The 18,569-nt window shown below is 42.0% G+C and overlaps 1 protein-coding gene across 4 annotated transcripts in view; it reads left to right on the forward strand.

The window, feature by feature from the left end:
* esrrb (estrogen-related receptor beta) overlaps positions 1-13,565 on the forward strand; it is a 40,335-nt gene extending 26,770 nt beyond the window's left edge. For all 4 annotated transcript variants that reach the window (XM_075448122.1, XM_075448123.1, XM_075448124.1 and 1 more), the window contains 2 exons: positions 7,141-7,410; positions 10,342-13,565. In XM_075448122.1, the coding sequence (XP_075304237.1) occupies positions 7,141-7,410; positions 10,342-10,586 (515 nt within the window). In that variant the 3' untranslated portion in view covers positions 10,587-13,565. The remainder of the gene's footprint in view (positions 1-7,140; positions 7,411-10,341) is intronic.
* The last annotated feature ends 5,004 nt before the right edge of the window (positions 13,566-18,569 follow it).

Here is an 18,569-nt window from a genome sequence, read left to right on the forward strand (position 1 = left end):
AGTGTGTGACTGTGGCAGCATGGAAGCAGCATTCTATAGTAAAGAGAGAGTAAAAAGAGAAAGTATACCACACTCTTGCATTGTCTCAACTCATATTTGTATTTTTTTACATAATATATAATATTCTTAAAAAAATGCTTTTATATCCACTATGTAGTATTTAAAGTATTTAAAGTTTTATGTTGCATACTAAAGTGCCTCATTATTGATATGTGTACTCACTACTGGGATTTTATGCGTCATAGTGAGCTCTGTTAATCAGATTATATTTACACACCTTGTTCTGTGGATACATTCATAGTGTTAATGGGATTTGCATTGCATCATGTGCTAAAGAACTTGTTATTCCAAATGTGTCAGTAATGATCATTTCTTCCGAACCATGAGGCTATAAGCCCTTAGTCTCGTTTCTAACTTTCAGCAGGTACATGAAACTTAAAGGCAGCACTGAATAATCCGTACTACCTGTGCGATGATAGCCTTTAAGAAGATTATTCAGATCTGCTTTTGTGGAAACAAATACACACTCACACTAATGCATTTGTTTTCATATTTGCTCACTTTTCCTTTTTTGCGTTGTAAAATCAAACGAGTTCTTTTTAGATTAAATCACAATTTAACAGAAAAAAAGATTTCCACTCCAGCTAAGTGCTTGGTCTGTGTCTGTCCCTGTGGTGGCGTTTGTATTAGGACAGTGGGTGTCCTCTGGCCATGAAATGGCTGCATAATTGAGTTGTACATGGCTGAACCTGATCAGAGACGGTTCACTGGTTGAGCGAGACTCCATGCACTAACACTCTATGCACCAACGGTACCCCAGGGCAGCCTACCATGCTCAGCTCAGGCTATATTTCTCCCTCTCCATCCACTACAGGACAAGAAAGGCAAAGGGTAAAACTGCTGATTGTATTCTGATAGATTGTTGTGGCCTTGGGCAGAGGAATTAAAAAGATTAACAGTTCATTATGAAGTAGACCACATTGATTAGGCCACTGACAGATGGGCCAATAACTATAGTCTTAATGCAACATTTTAAAGGTCACAAAAATGGGCACTTGGCTTCTACCAATTTATTTTTAATTTCTTCTATTTTCAACTAACATTTAAAAGTGGATTTCAAAAACGGTATAATGTGGAGAAGAGTGTTAATGTGAGGGCAAGTGGAGGATAACAAAGCTATATCATTTGAGTAGATGATACCTTTGCCTTACAGGGTCCAATGTCAACTTTGTTATCTCGGCCATGAAAGGTCAGTTTGCACACATGAACCACTTTTCAGGTGTTACAGAGTTTCTCCTGCAAATATTAGGTAAGAAAAAGAACACATTTAATCAAACTGATCAGGTAATCATGTAATCCCTATTTTCCTTTAATTAATTGATAATCACAGGAAAGCTTTTGGACACTAGTGTCACAGCTCCAAATAGCCCCATGATGCACAGTTTAACTCGACTGTTGCCTGAGGGGTGCAGGGTCATTAGGAGCATTGTTGCGAGGATGCTGACAGATGGCTTGTTGCTCCTAAGGTGCTAACAACCTTTGACACACATAGCGGTCCACTGTCCACCCCTTCTGGCTCCCTTCCATCATGTAAAGCTGAATTTCACTGTGTCCATGAGATTTCAGAAGGAACAAAGAATACTGACAGCTTCAGTGCACCAAAACCTGTTAAGCACCTTGACACTGTTGCCTACTTTGAGATTGTGACAGCATGGCATCCAACATTCCCGCCCCCCTGGGAGTGGGAATGCGATGCTCTCACATGTAAAAACTGCCGTGCATGCCATTTACACATGCTCGTTGTTCTGCGTTTTGCAGCTACCATCCCAGCTTCAAGGCCTTCAAGTGTTTTCAGCTGGGAGTGCTCCTCTCCTGCTGCTTTGCTCCTTGACAATAAATCTTTTTATTCTGACAAGTTGCCCCTAGAATTTAAAATTAGTTAAAAAATCAATTAGAATCTGGTTGTTAATTTACATGAAAACATTAAAAAAAATCATATCTTACACAGCTGTGATTCTAACATCTTAACATGTGCTTTTTGCGTTTTTGTATAGTTCAGGCCAAAAGTAGCTAATGAACCAGGCTTGCTTGCATTGTTTTATTAATCGCTGGTGTTTTGGGAATATTCATCATCTGTGTGTTATTGAATTCCAGCTCATCAGCCCCGTGTTTGACAGACAACTGGCTTGCGTGTTAGTTGTTAGCATGGAGGCAGCGATGTTGAAAGGAGATCGCGCCTCTTGTATGTTGTCGTGTTTGTGTCAGCTCAACCCTCCACCATAATCACCTACCCTCCTCCAGCCCCCTCTGGGCTCCTGTTTTCTTTTTGCCATTAAATTGTGAAATCTACTTACTGTGTTGCCAGCCTGATCCCACTCAAGCTGCGTAATCTCCTTGTAATAGAGTGCGAATACTGCCCAGCAATAAATCAGCACCTCATCAGTGCACTTTATTAAATATAGACACCAACAGACAGCTCTTAGTATATTCAATTTACCCTCTGACGTAGGCTTCAACACGGGAGATAAAGATAGATTGAGCAATCAGGTGGATGCTGAGGCCTGAACCCGGGCAGGAGAGTGGGAGGAAGGCGGAAAAGCTACAGGGAGATTGAGATGGGTGTATATTGGAGGAAGACAGGCCGTCAAGAGTATGCAGGGCCACGAAGGGAACATCTACCAGGCAGCCTGGGGGAGGGCTGTGTTTAGTTATTATGACATGTGAGCAGTCAAATCAAGCATTGCAGTTATATTTGGGTTTTTTATTTGAATCTATGTAAAAATGCTCAAACTGCAGCATCTGTGAAGAACTTTAGTCAGTTTTCATGTTAAATACATGCAATCTTATATGATGATGTGCCTTTAAGTGATCATCAGCAAAGCGCCATCCCTCATTAAGCAATGTTACTTGATGGCAGCGAAGATGAATTATGTGCAATTATGGCGATGATTAAAGCCTGATTCGTCCTGGACTTTGGGGCTCAACAGAGATATGTAAAGTCAGTATTGGCCAGTGGGACTCTGGGGAGGGCTAAAGACTTCTTTGCTAGGGTCAGGAGGTCATAGGGTGCAGATTAAAACAAGGGGATTACTGTATTTAACGTTCCTCAGCCTCATAACGTTCACAGGCTGCTGGTCAAATCAACCATTCCCTCAGCTACTTAGAATAGGATGATAGCCTGGTTATCAGGTCGAATCAAGGCAGATAGGTGACTCTCTGAAAGTGAGCTCTGGGGCATTTAATTTTCACTCATCTACCTCTCCTTCACCAAGTCAATTTAGTTTGTATTGGCACAATTTTGTCCAATATAAAACAGCATTGGTGTCATCCAATCATGTGTCATGGGAAACCTTGCAGCAAACTGAGACGCTTGTGTTGTACATGTGGCTGGATTTCAGGTCAAATTATTTATGTCAAGCACAGCAATTTATGACCAAGCTGCTATTGATTGGATCCTCCCGATGCTGTCATGTAAATTCAAGAAGAATCATGGCCTGCAGCTGCGAGGTACACACACACACACAGATCCATGCAAACAAGCCTGCACATGCACATCTTTATGAAAAAGCTTAGAATTACCCTTCATATCTGTATTGGTTAGACATATAAGGTGTCTCACTTTCAAATGAGAAAAATCTGTACAAATCACAGGGGCATATATTAAATCCCTTGTCCCTTTGTCTTTTAATCTACCATCTGAACTAAAAAAGGCTTTGATACCAAATAAGCTTATGGCAGTATGATCATTCAGCCCAGTCAGAAGTTAGGAAAAAAGCATACTGAACCTCTGGGGTCCAGTTAGGGGCAGTTTTACTCCAACTGGAGCCCAGAGAGCACTTGACTTGGCTGAGGTGAGACTGCCGCTGGGCAGAAGTCTTCAGGGCCTGCTTGTCCTTCTGATAGCTGGCCATGATAGATCAGCCCCTGTCCAGCCAGAATTACTCTTTCTTTTTTCTATCTCCAGCTTCCTTTCCCCCTCATGCTTTGGTCCTCTTTCGCTCTCTTTTTTTCCCTTATCTCCCTCCTCTCTGGCCCATATCTTCTCGTCTCTTTTATCCCCCATTTCTCTGCCTCTTTCTCTTGCCATCTTTTTCCCTTTTCTCTCCCTCTCTCTGTCTGCTCTGTTGTCTGATTGAGGGTGAGTTACGAGGGGGCTGCAGCTGGAGGGGACCGCCGTGCCTCGTAATTACATCTCTTTTTATTACTCGCGCTAATGGCCCTCGGGGAGAGGGAAACAATAATAAATTAATAGAATATGAACTCCAGCTCAACAGAAATCTCCAGCATTTCATTTTGGACCGTCCTGTGCTCAGGCAGATGAAACTGTGCTCTGATTAATCTCTGCGAGGGGTTTGAAACAGCCGTCTGTGGGTTTGGGCTGCCCCCTCCTGCTCGCAGCTGAAGGCTTTTGGGAAGAAAAAGAGAGAGATGATGTTTTTTGCTTCTGTCGTTGGTCTTTAGTGGTTTTTATTTTCTTTGAGCCATTAATGATGATGTGCTGATGCAATGATGTCGTGTGGTATTTTTGTCACCTGTATTTATTTTTGCCTTTTGTCTAGATTGATCTGAATTACAGTTATGCTCATGGGGGGTATTATTTGTCATCAGGGAAATTTAAAAGTTAAAATCTCTTTGAAACATAAATGTGTGGTCCTCATTTGTTTGGGATTCTTAAGTAAAAGTGAACGAAGAAATACTCAAGAACTGCATTGTTATTATCTCTCTACCTGCATTGCAAAGAGTTTCAGACAAAAACCTGCCAGTGCATGCAGCAGTGGAGTGGAAAAGGCCCTTCAAGCGCACAGAGAGGCTTGTCTGATTTGTTCAATATTGTGTCATGTTTGGTCAAACCCCGCCAAGGCAGTGGGCTGGAAATGAAGATGTAAATATTGATATTTCATTAGAGGAAATCACCCACTCCAGCGGCACTTAACCGGGCCACCTTCAGAGTGCGGCGGCCGGAGCGCCGTGTGACCTGCGGAGTCGGGAAGTCACTTCATTACTCGATTAAATTGAGTGGAAAAAGGCGAGGCAACGACACGAGATCCCATTTGGAGTGATAATTTAGGCTTTGAAGAGAGGGGATGGAGCAGAGGAAAAACACTACCTCTCCATCTCACAACACTGGATTAAATTCAAGGACTTTTAGCGTCAAAGGTAATTGTAGGCTGCTGGGCTGCATGTCTGCATATGGCTGAGAGGTGTCTGTTGTATCAGAACAACTCTAAAGCCACTTCTGCGAGCCCTGAACAAGGCCTTCACACGAGCTGTCATATCGGAAGCAGCGCTTTAGTTCCGCTTCAGTCCTCCTTGGCATTAAAAGGCCACACAAAGCATTGGCTATGATTGTGATGCCAACCTTATGCGGCAATCAACACCATGTCCACGCTTGCATGACAATTTCTCTCCGGCCAGTCCACATTCTGTCCAACATAATGACTACGTATGCAGACAAGGAAATAACACAACAAAGCATTTTAAGATAATGGCATAGGCCTTTATGGGGAAAAAAAATGGCTTATTGCCTTCACTGATAATAGTCGAGTGTTTTGAGTGCTCACGGCAGTTTGCCTTGTTGGGTCTAATTTGGGCTCTGACCAGTCTACCCGGGCACTAGCACCTTTCAGTTAGCACTCTTTTCTACTGACTATTGATTCCCTTTCAAAATGTGACGGCCCTCACATTCTGATCACAATCTGTTAATTAATGTATCCTCCAGCTCTTCCCCTGCCGTGGTCATCATCACGATAAGGGAAATTGAACACTCAGGTACTGCTCTCCCTGGCTCTTCTTTCCCCCTCCACCCTTTTTCTTTTTCACTTTCTCATACACTTCCTCATTTAGTCTCTTATTCTTCTCAAGCTGCATGTATGTGTGCGTGTGTTCGTGGTGTCCTGGCAGTGCAGATAAACATCAGGTTGGTGGCTGCACCCTAGTCAGATCATTTATATTTAAGAGAGAACGTTCAGTGAGCGCCCTGGTCAATACTGTAATCTATTGCCTTTAGATCGCACAATGGCAGGTAGTGTGACAACAGCAAACTTGTAAAAGCAATCATATTAATCAGGGGCGGAGCTGAAGAGCCTAATATGCTGTCAGAATGAGCTGCCTGCAGGGACGGCGAGCTGGAGGAGGGGAGGTGGGACAATGAGGGGCGCAGGTGTGGGGAGTGCTGGGGGGAGGCTCAAGCAGTTTATTGACAGCTTAAGGGTGGTGCGAAGGAAAAAGGGATGAGATGGCTATCTGGCCATTTACTCCTCACTTCCCCTTTTCTCTTTTTGGCTTAACTGTCTTTATTTTGTTTGAATTTCTCACAGCTCATTTGCAGGGAATTTAGCAGATTATTTTGGAGAAGAGTGTTGGAGAAGAAATGACAGCAGTTTGATGCAGAATCAGGCCCTGGGTTGAAGCAGGTCTTTGGGCTGGGCTTGAACCATGTGACCCCAGTGCTGTGTGTGTGTGTATGTGTGTGTGTGTGTGTGTGCGTGTACTTTTATGTGTATGGATTTATGTGCATACATATAGATGTCATGATCCCTATGTGCACATGCGTCTATTTGTTTTCCTGGTTGATACGTTTGTGTATCCATGTTCATCCGCATGGGTGTATGGGTGGGTGTGTGGGTGTTTGTGTGTGTGTCCCCTCATCACCTTCTCCTGTTACACAGTGCATGTCATGTCCTCAACCCTTCCAATGAGAATGTGTCTTGGTGCTAATCCCCCTAACACCAATAGAAGAGTGACAGGATACGAGGGGTAACCACATGGCTTTGTGTATCCCAGACCTTTGCACCGATTTACTGTCCTCACTTACAGTAAAGCCCACTCAAGTGCTCTGACACGGGCTTCAAAGAAGACCTTCCACTGTGCATTTAAAATTAAGCACATGCCTTGGCGTGCACTCCTGGCTCCTGTGGTTTGACAAATCATGTTTGTTTTACTGGTCAACCCCAAGATCACATGGTCTTTTGCCTCCTTTCCACTATGAAATACTTACTTTTAGATACTCGACTTTGGTTGAATCATGTAAGCGGTTCAGTTGCCTTTCTATGCCTTTTTTGATGCGTAAACATCCCGTTATGTCATCTATTCTTTCCCAGGCATTTTGTCCTCATATAGTTTCCCTGTCTTCCTGTCCAGGCTTCTCAACCCTTTCTCTGGGAGACCAGATGAGCCTCCTGCAGAGCGCCTGGATGGAGATCCTCATCCTCAGCATTGTGTTTCGCTCATTGCCGTATGAAGATGAGCTGGTGTATGCCGAGGACTACATCATGGACGAGGAGCACTCGCGACTGACAGGCCTGCTTGACCTCTACGTCTCCATCCTGCAGCTGGTCCGCAAATACAAGAAGCTCAAAGTGGAGAAGGAGGAGTTTGTCACCCTCAAAGCCATCGCTCTGGCCAACTCAGGTGGGTTTTCTACAGCACGTAGACACATCATACATTAATGTTCAAATGAAAGTGATTCGTTTTGTTACACAACAAAAGTTATTTTGTCAATTATTTTATTTACAAAACACCAAAAGGCATTTAATAACTAATACATATCTTATGACATTGTACCAGAAATATCTTAATAAAACACTTCTTAAAACATAAAACATCTTTTTAATAAAAAAAAAATGTATCTCTCATTGTTTATTCATTTATTTGAATGAATTTAAATTCAGAATTATGTTTAGGCTCCTTTCTGATTATGAATTATTTTATTCCACGTTAAATGTTGCTAAAATCGTATGTTATTTATTTAAGTAAAATACTGCTCAAAATACTGTTCATTAAAATATTATGCCAGATATTTTTTGTTATACAGTTGTTGTCCAAAAGTGCAAAGCTCATTTGACATAAACCAAGCAATAGTGAGCAGTAAGAATAAAATTTTATGCTTTTTATTTATTTATTAAAAAAATAATTAAGCACATAATATATCCAAAGTACACATGAATAAAAAGTTGGCTCTTAGAAATGTTGATGTCACATTCTTCATATGTGTTACTCAGGACATTTAACTTTTTCCTGACTGGACCTCTGAGAAATGCACAGTAGACGGCGTACTATCCAGAAACTGGGTTTTATCTAACACTGTTTCAGAAATGTCATTTCTTAGCTATTCGTGAGTTTTTCAGTGTAACCTTTAGTTTGGGGCATGAGATGGAGAGATGGAGAGAAGATAAGGCCAGTGTGCGAGACAGAGGGAGTAGGCTTTTTTTCTTCTTTTTTTTTTGTCTTAATTGAACACCTTCCATGTTGTGGTATTTCTCTAGCGCTCTTTCCCTCCCCCTTCTCCATCTCCATAACAGTAGCTGCAGGGCACAGCAGCCACGGGAGATAAATTTAGCATTTCATTAGGAGCACAGGGGCTGTCAATAAAATGTGTTAAGTCGAATGGAATGAGTATCAAGGAGTGATAGGCCTCGTTTGTTCCAATGCGTAGACGGCACGCTGCTATTGACAGGCACCTTTTGAGGAGGCAGGACCTGTCCCGCTCTGATCAATGCACGCCCGGGTCACCGGGCCGCTTTCCCTTGTTTTGTTCGGGGGCTGAAAAATGAAAATGCTGATGTTGGGACTTTGCTTTCAGACAGCAAAGCTTTTGGGAGGGAGGTAGAGTGGGGGATTGAGCAGAGATGGGGATTGGGGAGAGAGGAGGAGGAGGCTGTCCGGAACGTTAGAACAAGGTCTCTGGGAGATCGCTCTCCCGGGAGCCCCTCTGTCTGACAGCTGTGAAAATTCATAGCGATTGATTTTGTAATTAGCAGTTTATCAATTGGATCGACGTGGGCTCACTGATGGATTGCAAGGAAATTGTTTCTTCAAAGTTGTTGTTTTTTTCCATCTACCCCTCCTCCACTGACTGCAAGCCCTCTTTTCATTCCCATCTGTTGAGATGTCTCCATCTCTCTTTTTATTTTCTCCTCTCTTTTCCCCTTGCTGCAAAACATTCCATTAAACTGCAGCTCAGATCAGCTTTATTACAAAAATGTGTGTCGGTGTGCATGTCTTTGTGAAATCGAAAACAAAACATTGGCTTGATTCGAAAGATCGCAGCCAGTTCGGGTGTGAACACAGCCTCTGTGGATAGAACAAGAGATAATTATGTCATACTACATCCTCATCAGAGATTTTTCTTCTTTTTTTTTTGCCTTTTGTTCTTCCATCCTCTCTCTGCCCCCCCTCATTCACTTTACAAAACGACCTACTTCATTTTACCACTGTGGATTTGAAAACCGTCAGGGTGAGAAATGTCTCAAGGTCTTGGGAATACAGTTGTTCCAGTCAATGAATTTGGGGCGAGGCCTGAAATCTGTTTTGGCTTTTATTGTCCCGTGTGGTAAAATATGCACCGCCAAGGTGAGACAAGTCAGGCAGCCAATGACATGCTGTCTCCGGAGTGCAAGATGCCAGTTAACTGGTGAAAGAAAGTGCGACCCCGGACTCTCCCTGGGAGAGGCAGGGAGACAGAAACAGGAGCAGCAAACCATTGAAAAGAGAGGGAAGTATGGTAACATGATGTGCAGTAGGATCAGTGAAAAAAAAAAACGGAAAAAAACAACAGTGTCGCGAAACGTTATAGGAGCAAGGAACACCGGAGGGAAGCCAGACTGAAACTGCAGACTGCTCTAAAATCAGCCCATGAGATAGAAGAGATTTGGGCGAATGGCATTTCAAACTGAGTCAGTTTTTGTTGTTCACAGGGCAGGACAAACAATCTAGATCCTTGTATGAATATGGACAAATAAAACATACAAAACTGCGGGGTGTTGTTTTTTCTTTTGTGGTTTGAAAAAGTAGGAAAGAAATTAATCGAGAGGAAATGTTAAATTTACCTCCCTCTTGTTTGTGGTGTCCAGTTTTCTAATGGAGCCCCCCTTTTTCTTCTTTTCTTTTTAAACCAATCTGTCCTTTGGAAAAAGGAGGTGTTTAATGTGTACTTACACAGCAGAGATTGGGTGCAATTCATGGCATTGTTACTAGAGGATAACATTGATTTTCAGTCCCACTGGTCAAGGGCCACATGAATACTCCACCTTGTTCAGCAAAGAACAAATATATAAAATAATAAAGATTATGTTCTTTTTTCTTTTTTTGTTATATGATTTTTCTTTTTATCTTGTCAAGATGTGAGGTATACTGATAATGTTTTTTTTTTCTTCTCACTGCTGCTGACAAGAGCAGTAAAGATCAATCATGAGATTTAATTTTGTTGTTGAAAAATCCATTTCCCACATTCGCTGTTATATTACCACAGGCTCCAAGTTCAAACTATATTTCTCTCAAGTTCCCTCATTCTTTTGAATTTGGAAATCCATCATGCTTTTCTCTTTGCTCTCGTCCCAGCAGACTCCATGCATATAGAGGACATGGAAGCGGTGCAGAAGCTTCAGGATGCTCTCCACGAGGCCCTGCAGGACTACGAGAGCAGCCAGCATCCGGAGGACCCGCGGCGGGCTGGAAAACTGCTCATGACCCTGCCCCTGCTGAGGCAGACGGCCACTAAGGCTGTGCAGCACTTTTACAGCATCAAGGTGCAGGGCAAGGTGCCCATGCACAAACTCTTTTTGGAGATGCTTGAAGCCAAGGTCTGATTTGAGGGTGGCTGATCGACCTCAGCATCAGCGGAGGGCTGCGTTGAGGAAGCGGAGAGTTACTTGAACCAAGGCTGAGGGTTCTCGGGAGAGGGAGAGGCCCACTGAGTGTGCAGGACAGAGACTGGCCTCTCCCACTTCTCCACTTCCTGGAACCCTGGGACACTTGATTAAGAAAAAAAAACAAAAAAAAACAAATGCAAAACTTGGTTATTAGTATAAATATAAAATGATGCAGATTAATTTAAAATATATAAGAAATACTATGTACAGTAAAATCTTTTTTTTTGTTAATTGTCAGTGATCATGATGTATATAAAGAAGGACCCTTCTGCCCCTCAGCATCTTCAGAATAAGTAGTTGCCAGATCTTGATAACGAGATGATTCTTTTTTTTTTTGTTGTTTGTTTTTTTTTCAGAAAATGAAAAGTTCCTAAAAATTTTGTTCTGAAGAAAGCGAAGGTGTCAACAACCAGCAGGGGTTTCTGCACACTCACTTGTCTCACAGTTGTGTTTTTGCCTGAACTTGACCAGGACATGTAAATAGTTAATATTTGGAAGGCTGAGTGTACAGTTCAAAGTCTGGTGAACTTGGTGGCCATTTTCTCTTGTTTTCCTCCTGGGAAAAAAAAAATTAGCTAAAACAAGGAAAGTTGTTCCCTAAATGTGAACTTTTATGAGTTTAAATGTCCTTGGATATACCTCTCCAGAGCAGTAAGCAGTGTGATCTTTGTGGATCTGTCTCAGACTGGATCACTTGCTGGTCCCATGTTTGACCAAACTAGCATAGGCAGGTAAAATAGTCAATCGTCTTATTCTATAGTAACTCAGCAATAAAGGGAGCTGTTGGGAAGCCGGGTTAATTTCCCATATTTCATGTTGCTTAATGCTGCTGTTGCTTAAAGACCATGCCTGTAAGTATCTCATTTTCACCGGTGGGTCACATCGCTTTACCCCTGTTTCTCCTTTTCTGAAGGGGTTTGTGCTCGTGCAGTACAGAAACCCAGATTAGATTGCTGGTTAAGCTTATATAAATTGTCCCTTGACGTGCAAATAGATGACCTGGTTCAGCCTAGGTGAAAGATAATCAGCGGTTCTGGTGTGACAGTTTCAAAGGATTTATACCTTGTGGCAGAAGTTGATGAGATTCTGTGCTCAAACAATCAGAGGCCCATATGTCAAACGGCCTATTTTGGGCCCCTTTAAGCCTGTAGCAGAGTCATCCCACGCACAGGGAGCAAGGTGTCCAGCATCTGCTCTCACCATTTTAGACACCTCTTGTCTTTTAATAGCTGTGCCTGCATTTATAGGACTTCAACCAAACTGAGGTAAATGGCAGGTGCAGGGCAGGGGTGGTGGCACTTCACACTGGGTTTATTTTTACCCAGCAGGAGACTGTTGTCTGTGCAGCTCGCGCCAGGAGTACAGTAGACACGTGGAACACTTCTTCTTGACCTCATGTTGACACAGTGGCCAGTGCAGAGTAACACCCTTCCCATCGACCAGAAGGCAGGCAGGCATCTGTGAGGAGAACTCAGGATGCCCGAGTGTGCGCGTGTGAATAGCTATGCAAGAAACAGAGTCCCAGCATGCCTCAAAGAGCAACAGCAACCTGACAGTAACTCTGTCCATGGCATGATCTCTGGTGGGAGGAAGATCTCAATCTCCTTTTTCCTCGTGTTTAGCTACAGGTCCATTATGCTGAGTGTGAGTAATACTGCAGTCCCGTCCAACGGAGCCACACCACCGCTTTCTTTGTGTTTGAGGGGAATGCTTGTACTGCTGTGGGATTTTTATGTGATGTGATAAATTGTGTCTCTGTCACAACAATATGATACTGTGATCAAAGGAATCCCTGACATCGCATAGGGTCGAGTTGCCGCCATGCTTGTGATATCACAGACTGACAGTGTTTGAGCGGCCGGCATGCCTTTTTATACTGCAGTCCAATTGGCCACTTAATGGAGGATGACTATCCTCTCCTCTTCATCCGCCCGTCCCCAAGCAGTGTCCAGTTAACAAGCTCCACTTTAGAGGATGACATTATAACTTGAGTTGTTTTACTGTTGTGCAGTACAACAGGGACCAATTCTGACTGAAGCCATGCTAAAAGCATGCTTTTACTTAGATTTGGGAGAATTTGTATGCTATAAAGTGACATATTCTAAACCCCTCCAATCAGAATAATGTATCCTGTATATCAGAACTATATTTGATTTGCTCTGGTTTCAATAAAAGTGCAGTACAAATGAAAAAGTTTGCAAGAAATCTTTACAAATAGAATTTTGTAGAGGCCCAAGATGATCAGCTAAAAGAATCCCAATGATTTATTTTTTATCCTTTTACCCTGCGATATGACACTGTCCTAAGTAAAAGGCAACATGTCTTACATTACAAGCTGTGTCTACATGTGCACTGTAAATATATCAGCATCGATACAGTAGGTTGCCGAAATACCATGGAAAATAAAGTATGCAGCGCCCTGCTGACTACTACCTCATTATCATATTGTCAATATTTCTCTGAATCAACACTTTCTGCTCTATATTATTCTCACATCTGTGACATACCTTTGCCATCCTTTTTTTTTTGGTTTGTTTTACCCCCTGCAAAATAAATCTCTCTCAGTGGTCCTGCCAAAACATTTGTAAATGTAGTTATGGATCTTCTCTCATTCATTCATCACAGACCTGTTTGTAAAGGTAAAGCATGCTTCATGTTGACCATACGACTTGGCCATCGGTGGGTGTGACTCCCATTTTGGTTACTAAGCGGGTATGTGTTGAAATGAACATCAGTGTGTCAGAATTGGTCCCTTGATGACGAGTTGCAGATGGGGGCAGGTAAATAAATTTCCTGCTTCTTTTACTACGAGTATTTATGGTGTGAAATATATCATTTGGCAATGGTGTACATTGATATCTCTGATCGTTGAATCACCAATAACTGTGTAACTTCTGTTTTGATTTTCAAAAAGGTAAAGGATCAATGAATTAAATACTTACTGAACTCTGTGATTCTTTTGTGTTTCAACTAAAAAATATATATTAATCAAATAAAACGGTTTCAAGTAAAAAAAAAGAATAAGAAAAGTGAACTTAAAGAAAACTAGCAGCTCTGAGGCTAGTGAAGCATCTGCTTGATTACGGTTTGCACATTTGTTCAGCAGTAGTGTGTCTACTTAGTTATTAATCCAGTGGAGCAGCTCTTAACCTAACCCTGATCTCTTCTTGGTGTAAATTCTGAAATTTCCACTCAAACACACACTAAGTAAGAGTTCTACAATGTGACGGAACAAAGAGAAGATCGGAGCTCCCAGAAGACCAGAGATTGGTGGCAGCAAGTGAAGCAAGCTACTGAGAGATTCACTCAGGCCCACACAACCGTACCAGCAATCAACCATAGCCACTGCAGGGCCAGGGACTGTTGAAAATGGATCCGTCACAGGAAAGAGGCAGACAGACACGCTAACACTGATGGTGGTGGGGGAAGTGAGGGGGCTGAAGCTCCATTATTTCAGGAAGCTGATATTCCAGGGAGTTAAAGTATTCCCTTCTCTATATAATTATGAGAGCCAATTTCCCTTTTTGAAATAATGTCTTGCCAAGCAATTAATTGTAGTAATCCTTAATGTGGAAACAACGGCATCACAAGACAAGAAAGGAGATGAACTGAGGATGAAAGGAAAGAAAAAAGGCGATCTAGAAACCGACAGAAATGACATCGAGAGCACACTTATGCTAGGCGCTGTGTTTTTAAAAGAAATGTGCTCCTTGTTCCTCATGCAAATCATCCAGTTGGACCAGATATTGCCATCAATAAGTTTCTCACATACAGTAGCAAGGCAATCATTTACCTCCATTGACAGGTCAAAACACCTTTCATTAGAGTTACGAGGCATCTCATCAAGATGCGGTCTCGCTCGCAGCTGTATGACTGCTGTGTATTGCTTAAGTGTGTTTCATTATTCCCAAAGCAACGTTGATGATGGTGAGGGAAAGGATTACACGTCAGGGTGAATGATTGGGTTTGAACAGAGCTGCTGCATACACTTTGTATCAACCCAGAGCTCAAATTACACTTAGGTTGAAAACGGAGCACGTAAATGCCCAGGAGAGCTTGTGGCACAGAAATGAAGAGTGGGCCACCATCTTTCTCCCTCTGCTTCTCACACACATGCACGTGCTTTTCATTTCTTTCCTTTGTCAAATTTTACTTTGACTCCCTCCCTTCACCTCCCCGTGCTCTCCTCCTTGTTTTTTAGGCACAACCGTTCTTTATAGGCATTCTTATTGTTCCACTGATTCTGTTATATGTATTTATTGCTCCATTTGTGAAATTGGAGGCACCGGCCGACAAGCCTATTACTATTCAATAACAGGAGCTGGGCATTTTCACAACCGTAGAGCTATCAATGTCCCAGACAGAAACATTACGTCACATCAATTTGAAAAGGCAGACAGTTTGCTATATTGTTGTTGTGTATTATATTGGAGAAGAAAATTTGGTGATCTTGGCAGAAGAAACTGTGAAATGCCAGCAGTCAACAGCATGTCTGATATTCCACAAAAGGACAATGTAATGGGCTCAAGAGTAGATCTATTTCCTAATAGATCCTGGTTACTGCTGTGCTGTACCTGTCCCACTAGCAGTTTCTGAGCCATGCATCCCCACACCTCTGACCCTGCACAAGACTGATCAATAGCCTGTCAAAGTGCCTAGCAGGCACACACACCCGGCCATCTGAGATTTCGCCCTCTCATTGTCCATCTTCAGTGTTTTAAGTGCATTTATCAAGTTACACTCCTTCACCACTTAATGCATGGATGAGCTGCCGTCTTCAAAAACCCAATAGCCATCACCAGACCTTTGTCCCAGTTTGTCAAATTACTCTCGTTACATTTTTTTTTTACCAGACCAATATGCAATCATACAAAGAAAGGAGAGAGGGAAATTTTTTAAGTGATTGTCTGTTTCTGGACCAAACTACAATTCAGGTGTTTCAGAGTGCCCTGTTGGAGCAAGTTTTACAGTATTATCCACTGTGGAAATTAAGCGAAGCCACAAAATCCCTTGAGAGCGCTTCCCAAAGGATGCAGAGCGAAGACACCACACATGACGAGTTTGCATGAGGCTGCACTGACCCACAAGCGTTGCAGAGAAAATGACAAAAATCAGCGCTTGTGTTCTCCAGCACTTAAACACTGTTGGCATCCAAGTGCAGTGAGAGAGCAGGTAGGTAATAAACTGTGAGAAAAAAAAACACATACACAGATAACTACATGTGAAGGGGTTTTGTTCCTTTGTTTGAGATTTATTTACCCTACTGTACCTTTATCTGTGTAGCTCACTGATATGAAGCTGTGGGAGAGCAGAAATATTTTAAACTATCTGCAGAATGTATCTCCTTCCACCCAAGGAAATCACTGTTGTGAGTTGTGTGTGTGTGTGTGTGTGTGTGTGCAAAGAAAAAGGGCTTTTCTCCTAACTGTTTTATTGCTTCTGCCATGTATTCACACGTTCTTATGGGCTTTTCCAATTTAACTGCTGGTTTGGAAATAATGAAGGGAGATAAGGAACACTGATAAGCATGGATACGTCCATCAATTGGAGAAAAACTCACACGGGGTGCTGTGTGTGCTCACTTCACAGCCGTTTAACACAGTCATAGTGTTATTGCGTTATTATGTCAGGTCTGTGTTTTGAATTGTATTAACACATTTGCTAAGTGGTACAAAAGTGATCATTCTGTGTTTTTAGAGCAAACAGCACACATAAGGATTTTTGCGTTTTGCACTTTATTCATACTTACTTTATTTCTGAAGAATTTTTTTTTTTTCATGAATTGCCCAGTTATTATGATGAAGTTACATCCATTTACATTATGTTGGTATAACCTGGGAATCATGGTACAAGGAATTTTCTGGACCAAGGACCAGGGAGGTAATGGTCAGGTTAAACCTCTGAGGGAAGCCATGGATGGGCTTGACCTTTTCTGTGTGTCAAGCAAAGGTTAGAAATCTCCACTGGCCTTAAAGCAAATGCACTTGTTTGCCATAATGGAGGAGGGCCCTGCCTTTTTTGAGCCAAAGACCAGGTCTGGTCCCAAAAGAGTTCGCACTGATGGAATTCTTTCTTTTTCTATACACACTCACACATACTCGGTCATACACACAGAGTGAGACTACTGTCTTCACCACTGCCGGCTTTGCCATTAAATTTAATTCGAGTGAGTGTCAGGTTTTCTCGTCTCAAACAAACCAAACCGGGTGTGTTCTATAAAGATAAATTACATTTCACGTTATAAAATTTGCTGCATCATATTTTAAATTATAGCCATCCTTATTATCACTTTCATGTCACTTCAGGAGGAGATGAAGGGGGAGTCAAACAGTCAACACCATAATAGGAGGTCATGTGAAGTGAAAAATAGATACATGATCAGCATCGTAAGACCTCAGCACGGAAATCACCCATTCCTTACCCTCATATGAGATGTTCTATAGAAATCTCATAAATATTGGTGGGGCCTCTAGACATGTTGTACACCATATAACGCATATGACTGCCCATAATTCACTTGTTTATATTCATAAACCTGATTTTGTATTTAAAATATGACTCATAAAGCTTGATATATGGAAACAGACAGATCATGTGATTCCTGAATTAAATATCAAATAGATCACATGTTTTATGCTCTTTTCTCTCTATGCCTGAGAAAGGAGCCTTGACCATGCAGGTAATTTACAGTGTTATGGGATGAGTGCAAAACATGCTGTAAATAAATAAGACTCGACCCATTTCATTTTAGGACAGAGGGGAGGTTAGCCGCTACCCCCCTCTGCACCCCACTCTGCAGCCCCACTGAAACAGTGATGTCCCTTCAATGGGTGCATCTGTATATCACCCGGAGAAGAGGGGACTGCAAATGGGGCAGCAAGCGACACTACGCAGTCCATTTGCTAATTTCAATATGGTGTCCGTCTGCGTGGGTATGGCCTTGGGCACGGTAGCAGCTCCCCTCTTACTTTGCCAGCCCTCCCCCAGCTTCTCCCCCTGTGTCCCTTTGACCTTGCACTCAATCACAAACAGACCTCATGCACACATATCAACATTTTATGAAACTATTCCCAAATCACATCTACTTTTCAAGCTTTGATGTATTTCTTTTGGAAAAATAAATCAAATAAATGTTTTTTCTGCAATTTTCAAAGTGCATTGACTTTTTTTTTTTATTCATTTAAGGTTAGGACAACATGTTCAGGTAAAAAAAAAAACCAATGATTTCAGTCTGTAGGTGCAGGACGCCTCCAATTGTCTATGTGCTGTAAAAGCTTCTATATCTGCAGGCCTTAAAGGACACTTCAGCGTAATTAACGCTGTCAGTGTGTTCTATAGATTGTCTCTTAAACATACGCTGCATATGGCCACATTTGAATTGCTATGACTTACCCTATAACTCTCCACAGTGTAATGGCTATGATCATTGGCCAGCTGCACAGTGTAATATCAAATGAGCGAATTAAACACATTGTAATTTTGTTCACCCACATTACCTGCCAGGTTCAGCTAAATGTCTTTTTCTTACAAACTTACAGAAACATTAAAAAATAAATCAATACCATGAAATAAACATCAAACTTTTTTGCCCTAATTTCAGTGTAACATTATCATTGTTTTGTCCTCACAGTCCAGCACATCCAACTGGCTGCTGTTTAAAGGTTTACTCTCCCATGAATCGTGATTAAAACATCTCCTGTGAAATGTTTTATGGTTGTTGCAGTTTGTGAATATCCACAGCCTCCTAACATATCTGTGTCTTCTCTCACCCTCCCTCTCATTTTATCTGTGTGCACGTGAGTGAGAGTGCGTGTGTCCGTGCGTGTGTGAGGGATAGGTGTTAGAGCACAAGCAGAGGGAATATTACACAATCCTCTGAGCATTATTGTAATTAGATTTCCCAGGATAGCTCAATTAAGT

This window comes from Odontesthes bonariensis, chromosome 17 (assembly GCF_027942865.1).
Source record: "Odontesthes bonariensis isolate fOdoBon6 chromosome 17, fOdoBon6.hap1, whole genome shotgun sequence".
NCBI classification, from domain to species: domain Eukaryota; kingdom Metazoa; phylum Chordata; class Actinopteri; order Atheriniformes; family Atherinopsidae; genus Odontesthes; species Odontesthes bonariensis.